Here is an 8,391-nt window from a genome sequence, read left to right on the forward strand (position 1 = left end):
GGCAGCGTGCACTGGTTCACTTTCTCCTTTATGATGGAGCCCCAGCAGAAGTTGCAGTGCATTGTGGAATGGGAGCTGGCAGGCTCTATTGTTAAGGAGAAGGCAGACCAGTGCATACCATTGATTTTGCCTTTGTCTGATGAGATCGTAAGTCTAATCTCCACCAAAAATGCACAGTTATCCCTCCCAACTACTGCCCCTAGAGGAAAATGCTGGATTGGGAAGGGGCTGAATATTGGCAAAACCTATTGAACTTCTCTGTGGCCTTAGTATAGTATACACGTCTGTTCTGGATGTTATTAACATAGGTGGGGTAGACATTTGTAAAGAGTGTTTTGATTGTGGATTTCTACATGACAGGGGTATGGACAGAATGGCCCTTGTGAGCTCTTCCAATTTTTTGATTTTATTGCCAATCAGGTCAGCTTCAGCATATGGAATGGAATGATCTTTACTTTTACTTCAGGTACCAGCCCTGCAAGGATGAATTCATTCAAAGACTGCTTTCTTCTGCAACAATGGTAAAGTTTAGGAGGCTCAGGTCCTTCAAGCAGAAATGTACTCCAGCAGTGTCTCCCATTCCTGGTAGAGGAAGGCCTACTCTGTCATTACAGTGGCTCTACAGCACTACTGACTCATGAAAGAGTGTGCACATGCACATATCCTTTTGTCTGCACCCATCCTACTACTGAAGGAAGAGTCAGGGGAGAATACAGAAATTCGCTGGTTTTTATTAGTAATATTAGTATTTATACCCTGCCTTTTTGCTGCCAAAGGAGACTCAAAGCCACAAACATTAAAACCATAACAATTTATGAATTAAAATCCAACACATATAAACATTATAATTAAACATAGAAATTATAAAATATATATAGTTAAAACCAATGAAACCATTAAAGAAATCTATTAAACTACATAAAACACAACATAAAGCTTCTGAAGCTGAACTACTGTGGGAGGAAACTCAAGAAAAGATCATTTTAAGACTCTCTACCATAGCACTTTGGCTCCAGAAAGCATTCCAACTAATATCTGAGCTCATTCCTGCCAGAGACACAAACAAATTACCATATATACTAAAGTGTAAGCCAAGTTTTTCAGCACTTTTTTTAGGCTGAAAAAGCCCCCCTCGGCTTACACTCGAGTCAAAGTTATTTATTATTTTACTCTATTTATTATTATTATTATTATTATTATTATTATTATTATTACATTTATTATTGTTACATTTGTTATTTTAATCTATTATTACTGTTATTGTGTTTATTCTTTTACTCTATTTATTATTATTACATTTATTATTTGATTCTATTATTACTGTTTTTATTACATTTCCATTATTTTACTCTATTTATTTTATTATTATTACATTTATTATTTTATTTTATTTTTGTTATGACATTTATTATTTTACTCTATTATTATTGGAAGGATACATGAGCACATTTACATTGAAGAGGATTAGAATAATGATTTAATCAGAGTTGGACAGTCTTATCTTAAATTACAGTTTTATGTAAATATTCAAAACATTAACCTACTGATGCCTCAATTAATTTTATTGGTGTCTATTTTTATTTTGAAATTTACCAGTAGCTGCTGCATTTCCCATCCTTGGCTTATACTTGAGTTTTCCCAGTTTTTTGTGGCAAAATTAGGTGCCTCGGCTTATATTTGGGTCAGCTTATACTCAAGTATATACAATAGCTAAAATCAGCTAAAAATAGCTAAAATCAGTTCATTTACTAATTAGTTTTTTCTAATGAAAATGAGCTATTTGAAGTACTTTTTTTAAGTGAACAGTGTGGCTTAGAATTTTATCAACTTAATTGTAGAAGTAAATTATTAAGTTTTTTTGTTAATTAAATTAGAGACTTGTAAAGAGCCAACACATTTTATAGTTTCTAGTTTGTTCCTGACCAAATCCTGGTTGTTATTGTTTTCTGGAATTTTGAAAAATGCCTGCTGTAATCCTTGTTGTGCGGTAGCAAAGGAGCATCATCTTTCCCCAAACCAGCTTGGCGTAAACACTGATCTAAAATTTGGTAGGCAACTCCACCCGTATTCTTAATTTCACTGTCTGGTGCATTCAGCCTTGTGACAGATTATACCATATTACCATTGCAAACTGGCTCTTGTAGCCTGCCAAGGTATTTTGCATTTTGTTTCCATTTTCAGTTTTCCTGGCATATAAGAACATATTTAAAGCTCAGGGGGAATACAAACTAAATGCACTGGTGTTATAGGGATGCAGAGAAGAGCTAAATCATGTTAATCCAACATGGTGATCTTCAACTCCCAGAATCTATTCTTATTAGCCATGTTGGTTGGAGCTTCTGAGAAATGACATCCAACAACAGCTGACCACGCCCAAGCTGACCACTCCCAACTTAGAATTAGGTAAATTAAGAACCTTATCACATAAAGAAGAGTTGTCAAATGTCAATTGGTCCTAAGGGCACATAGCATGAAGAATAAATGGAAGAGAACAGGATAATATTTGTTGGAATGCAAAAACTGGAAAAATATATAAATGGTGTCACAATGCTAAATTTTGAAGTTTAGGAACTCATCAAAACAACCTCCATATCTGTGTCATGAAAAAGAACCTGCAGTTTTAGGCAGCTGTATTTTGCATAATAAACCAACTATAGCACAAGAAACAAGTAAATCAAATGGATGTTAATTATACTTTAAAGACTAAACCACTCCCAAAATATTTTGCAGTATAACACAGACATCTGATGACAAGAGATTGTTTCCAGGAACATCTATTCTAGCTTCTCATCTACATAAAGCCGTTAAGCTCAGAAAGAGACAAAGATGGCAGATGATAACATCGTCTCTGCTAATCAAAACGTCCTAGCACATCAATCCTATTAGTCATTGATTTGCCACACCATACTTGGAAAGGCTATGAAATCACATTGGGGAAAGTGTAACTTCTGATCTCTCTATAGACTTCTAAAAGCATAACAGCTCTCCATGTTATAAACCTGCAAGAGAAACATATGTTCCAGCTCTCTGTATTTACACTGACAAACCTTTAGTATATGTTCGATTATGTGTCCCTATTTTGTCCTGTTTTATTTTTGTGGATTGCTATTGGAGATGTCCACTTTTAAAAAACAATGTTGTTTCCATGCTGTAGTGTCAATACACTGGAAAACTGTTGTCCAAGGAAAATTAGATTTATATTTATATGTATACTAGCACTTTGTGCATTGACTAGAGATCAGGGCAGTATGGAGAGAGGTGGAGACTGCAGGGTGGAGGGAGGGGGAAGGGGAGATCAATACCCAGTAATCTTGGCCTAAATCAAAGCACATCACCTAGAACACGCACTGTGGATAGGGGGGAGGGACAAGCCGGGGGTGTGTGGACCTGGGGTGGGGGGTCCCCATTGAGGTGGTGACTGGGAGGGGGAGATGCGGGAAAGGGAGACCCAAATTATCAATGTGGCAAAAAAAAATGGAACAGACCAAAAATAGTAATTCGACGCATAGACGGAAACTCAAATTACCAATTCGGCCAGAAATTGAAGGAAGAATTCTTGTAAATTTAAATAGGGCTCCCGACAAGGTTAAGCTGAGTAACCAGGATGGCGGTCCCTTCAGGTTGCGAGTGGTGCTGTTCAATGCCAGGTCAATGAATGGAAAAACATCTATTATTCAGGATCTAATCCTTGAAGAACATGCTGATATGGCTTGTATAATGGAGCCCTGGTTGGATGAGGCTGGGGGGGTTAATCTCTCCCAGCTTTGTCCACCAGGCTACTCCGATCAGCACCAGTCAAGATCTGGAGGGCAGGAAGGGGGTGTTTCAATCATCTATAAGGATTCCATCCCCCTGACCAGGTGCCCCATCCCGCAGTCTTCCACATTTGAGTGTGTTGGCCTGAGGGTCGGTGACCGGGACAAGATAGGGATTCTGTTAGTGTACTGTCCACCCCACTGCACTACAGTGTCCCTACCTGAGCTAGCCGGAGTGGTCTCAGGCCTGGCGTTGGAGTCCCAATAGCTCATTGTGCTGGGGGACTTCAATGTCCATGCCAAGACCACCCTGTCAGGAATGGCTCAGGACCATGTCAGCCATGGCAACCATGGGCCTGTCCCAATTAGTATCTGGTCCCACCCACAGTGCTGGACACACACTGGATCTGGTTTTCTGTCAGGGATGGGAAGAAGGTGGTGGGGTGGAGGAGCTGCCATGGGCCAACCACCATCTGATCAGGTTTAGACTTATTGCGCCTAAATACCTCCTCAGGGGTAGTGGACCCAGGAGACTTATGGATCCAAATGGTTTTCTGACAACTCTTGGAGATTTTCCCGCCTCCTCAGTAAGTGACCCTGTTGAGGCTCTGGTCTCTCTCTGGGACAGGGAGATGACCAGGGCCATAGACACGATTGCTCCAGAATGCTCCCTCTCGAATAACCGAGCTCAACCAGCTCCTTGGTTCACTGAGGAGCTGGCAATGATGAAGCAAAAGAAGAGGTGGCTAGAGCGCTTGTGGCAACAGAAGCATAGCGGGTCAGTCCAAGCAGGAGCTATAATGTGGCAATAAAGGCTGCATAAAAAACATTTCTTGCAGCCAATATTTTGTCTGCTAAGAATCCTATGGCTGAGCTGTTTAGAGTTGTCAGAGGACTATTAAATCCGCCTCAGAGCGAGATCCCTGACAACTTGGCAGATCACTGTGAAGCAATTCGTCAACTTTTGGCCAGTTTCCAATCTTCCCTACTTGGGCAAAGTCATGGAACGTGTGGTGGCCTCGCAATTCCAGGGCTTCGTGGTAGACACTGATTATCTAGATCCGGCACAGTCTGGCTTTAGGCCAGGACATGGCACTGAAACAGCCTGGTCACCTTAGTAGATGATCTTCGCTGGGAGCTCGACAGAGGGAGTGTGTCCCTGTTGGTTCTGCTGGACCTCTCAGCGGCCTTCGATACTGTTGACCACGGTATCCTTCTGGGACACCTCTCAGAAATGGGACTTGGAGGTACTGTTCTGCAGTGGCTTCAGTCCTTCTTGGAGGGTCAGTCTCAGAAGGTGTTACTGGGTGACACCTGTTCAGCTCCACAACCATTCAGTACTGTCCTGATGTTATTTAACATCTACATGAAGCCACTGGGGGAGATCATCCGGAGTTTTGGAGTAAGGTGTTATCTATATGCAGATGACGTCCAAATCTGTTACTCCTTCCCACCTGTTACTAAGGGGGCTGTCCAGACCTTGAACTGGTGCTTGGCCACTGTGTCGGACTGGATGAGGGCTAAAAAATTGAAATTGAATCCAGACAAGGCAGAGGTCCTCCTGGTCAGTCATGAGGCCAAACAGGGCATAGGGTTACAGCCTGAGTTGGATAGGGTTACACTCCCCCTGAAGACACAGGTTCGCAGCTTGGGAGTGATCCTGGATTCATCGCTGAGCCTGGAACCCCAGGTTTCAGCAGTGGCTAGGGGAGCTTTTGCATAGTTAAAACTCATGCACCAGCTGTGTCTGTACATTGGGAAGTCTGATCTGGCCACGGTGGTCCACGCTCTGATTACATCCCGAATAGATTACTGCAATGTGTTCTACGTGGGGCTGCCTTTGAAGACGGCTCAAAAACTTCAGATAGTTCAACGGGCGGCAGCCAGATTACTAACTGGGATGGCATACAGCTTGGCTTTTACATGCAGTCTTTGAGTTACAAACATCTGACTTATAAACAACTCATAGTTAAGAGGAGGGGGGTTGAGACAACAGGAAATGAGGGTTATCATGGGGAAAAGATGTCTCAACTGAAGCTTTCCAACGAATCATTGTTTCCACAACAAGCCAAATTTTTCAAAATCCAATTATCACAGGGACAGAAAGTGAAGTGAAATGATAGCAGGGTTAACCTCAAGCTTCCTCCTCGGCCTCTTCGCCGAAATCCTCCTCTTCCTCAGCTGTGGCGTCCTGGTACTGCTGGTATTCGGAGACCAGGTCACTCATGTTGCTCTCAGCCTCTGTGAACTCCATCTCATCCATGCCCTCACCTGTGTACCAGTGGAGGAAGGCCATGCGGCGGAACATAGCAGTGAACTGCTTGGAGATGTGCTTGAACAGCTCTTGAATAGCTGTGCTATTGCCGATGAAGGTGACTGCCATTTTGAGACCTTGGGGAGGGATGTCGCACATGGCTGTTTTGACATTGTTGGGCAGGGTTTGGAAAAGGAAGAGTAGTTTGGGAAGAATAGTCATTTTTAGTATTGCAATTCGGCCCAACAAGGATATGTTTTCGTAATTCCATCACTCGAGATCTTTTTGTATTTTCTTCCAAAGGTCTTCATAATTATTTTTATTAATTTTGTGTTACTTGGTGTGATAGTTACTCCTAGATACTTAATTTTATTCTCAATCTTTATGCCTGCTTTTCCCTGCAATAGTTCCTTTGCCTTTTTCTCCATATTTTTCACTAGAAGTTTTGTTTTTTGTGTATTTAATTTAAAACCTGCTAGGTTCCCAAAAGTTTCAAATTTATTCAGCCAATCATTAATATTATTCAACGGGTCTTCAATAATGCAGACGACATCGTCCGCATAGACTCTCAATTTGTATTGTTGCTTCAAAATATTCATTCCTTTTAAATTTTTGTCTTTATTTATATCTCTTATTAAGGTGTCCATTATTAGGATGAAGAGGAGTGGTGAAAGCGGGCAGCCTTGTCGAGTTCCTTGTGTAATCTTAATTGGAAAGGATTCTTGTCCATTTATTATTAGGGTGGCTTCTTGTGATTTATAAATTGCATCCACTGCATTCCTGAAATTGTATCCCATGTCTATCTCTTGTAGTAATAATTTTAGATAGTTCCAGTTAACTTTATCGAATGCCTTTTCGGCGTCAATAAAGAGCAAAACTAATTGTTTTTCATTATGGCTTTCGTAATATTTAATCGTGTCTATTAGAATTCTAGTATTATTTTTGATTTGCCTATTGGGGAGGAAACCTGCTTGTTCTTTAGAGGCCCAATCTTTCAAAACGTTTTTCAGTCTTTCTGACATAATTAATGTGAATATTTTATAGTCATTGTTTAACAAAGATATTGGTCTGTAATTCTTGATCTCTAATGGGTCCGTACCTTCTTTATGTATTAATGTGATATTTGCTTTTTCCCAAGATTTGGGGATTGATTTATTTTCTAATATATTGTTCATAATATCTTTTAGCAATGGGCGAATCTCATTCTTATATACTTTATAGAATATTGTGGTATAGCCATCTGGGCCAGGAGCCTTATTATTTGTTAATGTTTTGATTGCACTATCTAATTCAAACATAGTTATTGGCCCATTTAATATTTCTCTTTGTCTGTTAATTTTGGCAAGTCTAGTTTACATAGATGTTTAGTGATTTCTTCCTCTGATGTTTCGGTTTTTCTATATAATTTTTTATAAAATTTTGTGAATTGGTTTATGATATTGCTTCCTTCTGTATAGATTTCCCCTTCAACCTTTATCTTTGTGATTAATTGCTTCTGTTTGCGTTTTTTAAATTTATTAGCTAACCATTTACCTATCTTATTTGCATTTTGAAAATAGTTTACCTTCATATATTTCATCTCTCTTTCTAGTTTACCTGTTTGTGTTAGTTGTAATTGTTTTTTGAGGGCATCTAGTCTCAATATTTTTTTTATCTTTAGAGTTTTTTTTTCAACAAATCTTCCTCTCTATTTAGATTCTCCAGGATGCTTTTAATCTCTTTGTTCCTATTTGCTTTGTTAATAGATTCCTGTTGGATAAAGTACCCACGCATTATTGCTTTCATGGCATCCCATTGGGTGTTTTTTGATGTTTTCTCCCTTGTTCAAATCAAGATATTCTCCTAATAATTTCCTATTTTTTTTTACATATCTTCTTCTGTTTTTAGAAGATAATCTTTAAGTCACCATCTATATTTGGTGTCTATTCCTTTAAGTGTAATTTCTATAGGGCAGTGATCTGAGAAGGTCCTTGCTGTGATTTTTATCTTTTTTATTTTTAGCAATATTGAATTAGTGGCCCAGATCATATCTATCCAGGACCAGGATTTGTGTCTACCTGAATAATATGTAAAGTCCCTTACTGTACCTTTGATGTGTCTCCGGGTGTCCCGTAAATTTAGATTTTCCAATTCTAATAAAAAAAATTAGGCAGCAGGCATGCTTTACTTCTATCTGGTGGATTTTTTAGGTTGTTATATGATTTATACAGATTTAGATCTACTACCCCATTGAAATCCCCCAATAGTATAAGTTCGTCATATTCTTGTTTTTCTATCTGTTTTTTTAATTCTTTCGGACAGTATTGCAAATCAGTGTTTTCAAATTCTTTATTTCAATTAAAACTCCTATATATCTTCCTTCATCATCTTTGAAGGCTTGTT

General features: G+C 39.3%; 1 protein-coding gene across 1 annotated transcript; it reads right to left on the reverse strand.

Moving 5' to 3' along the window:
* Nucleotides 1-5,873: 5,873 nt before the first annotated feature.
* LOC132761876 (tubulin beta chain-like) lies at nucleotides 5,874-6,183 on the reverse strand. The gene has a single exon (XM_060754924.2). The coding sequence runs from the start codon at nucleotides 6,166-6,168 to the stop codon at nucleotides 5,890-5,892; it is 279 nt and encodes a 92-aa protein (XP_060610907.2). The 5' UTR covers nucleotides 6,169-6,183; the 3' UTR covers nucleotides 5,874-5,889.
* Between the last annotated feature and the right edge of the window lie 2,208 nt (nucleotides 6,184-8,391).

This window comes from Anolis sagrei, chromosome 1 (assembly GCF_037176765.1).
Source record: "Anolis sagrei isolate rAnoSag1 chromosome 1, rAnoSag1.mat, whole genome shotgun sequence".
NCBI lineage: Eukaryota > Metazoa > Chordata > Lepidosauria > Squamata > Dactyloidae > Anolis > Anolis sagrei.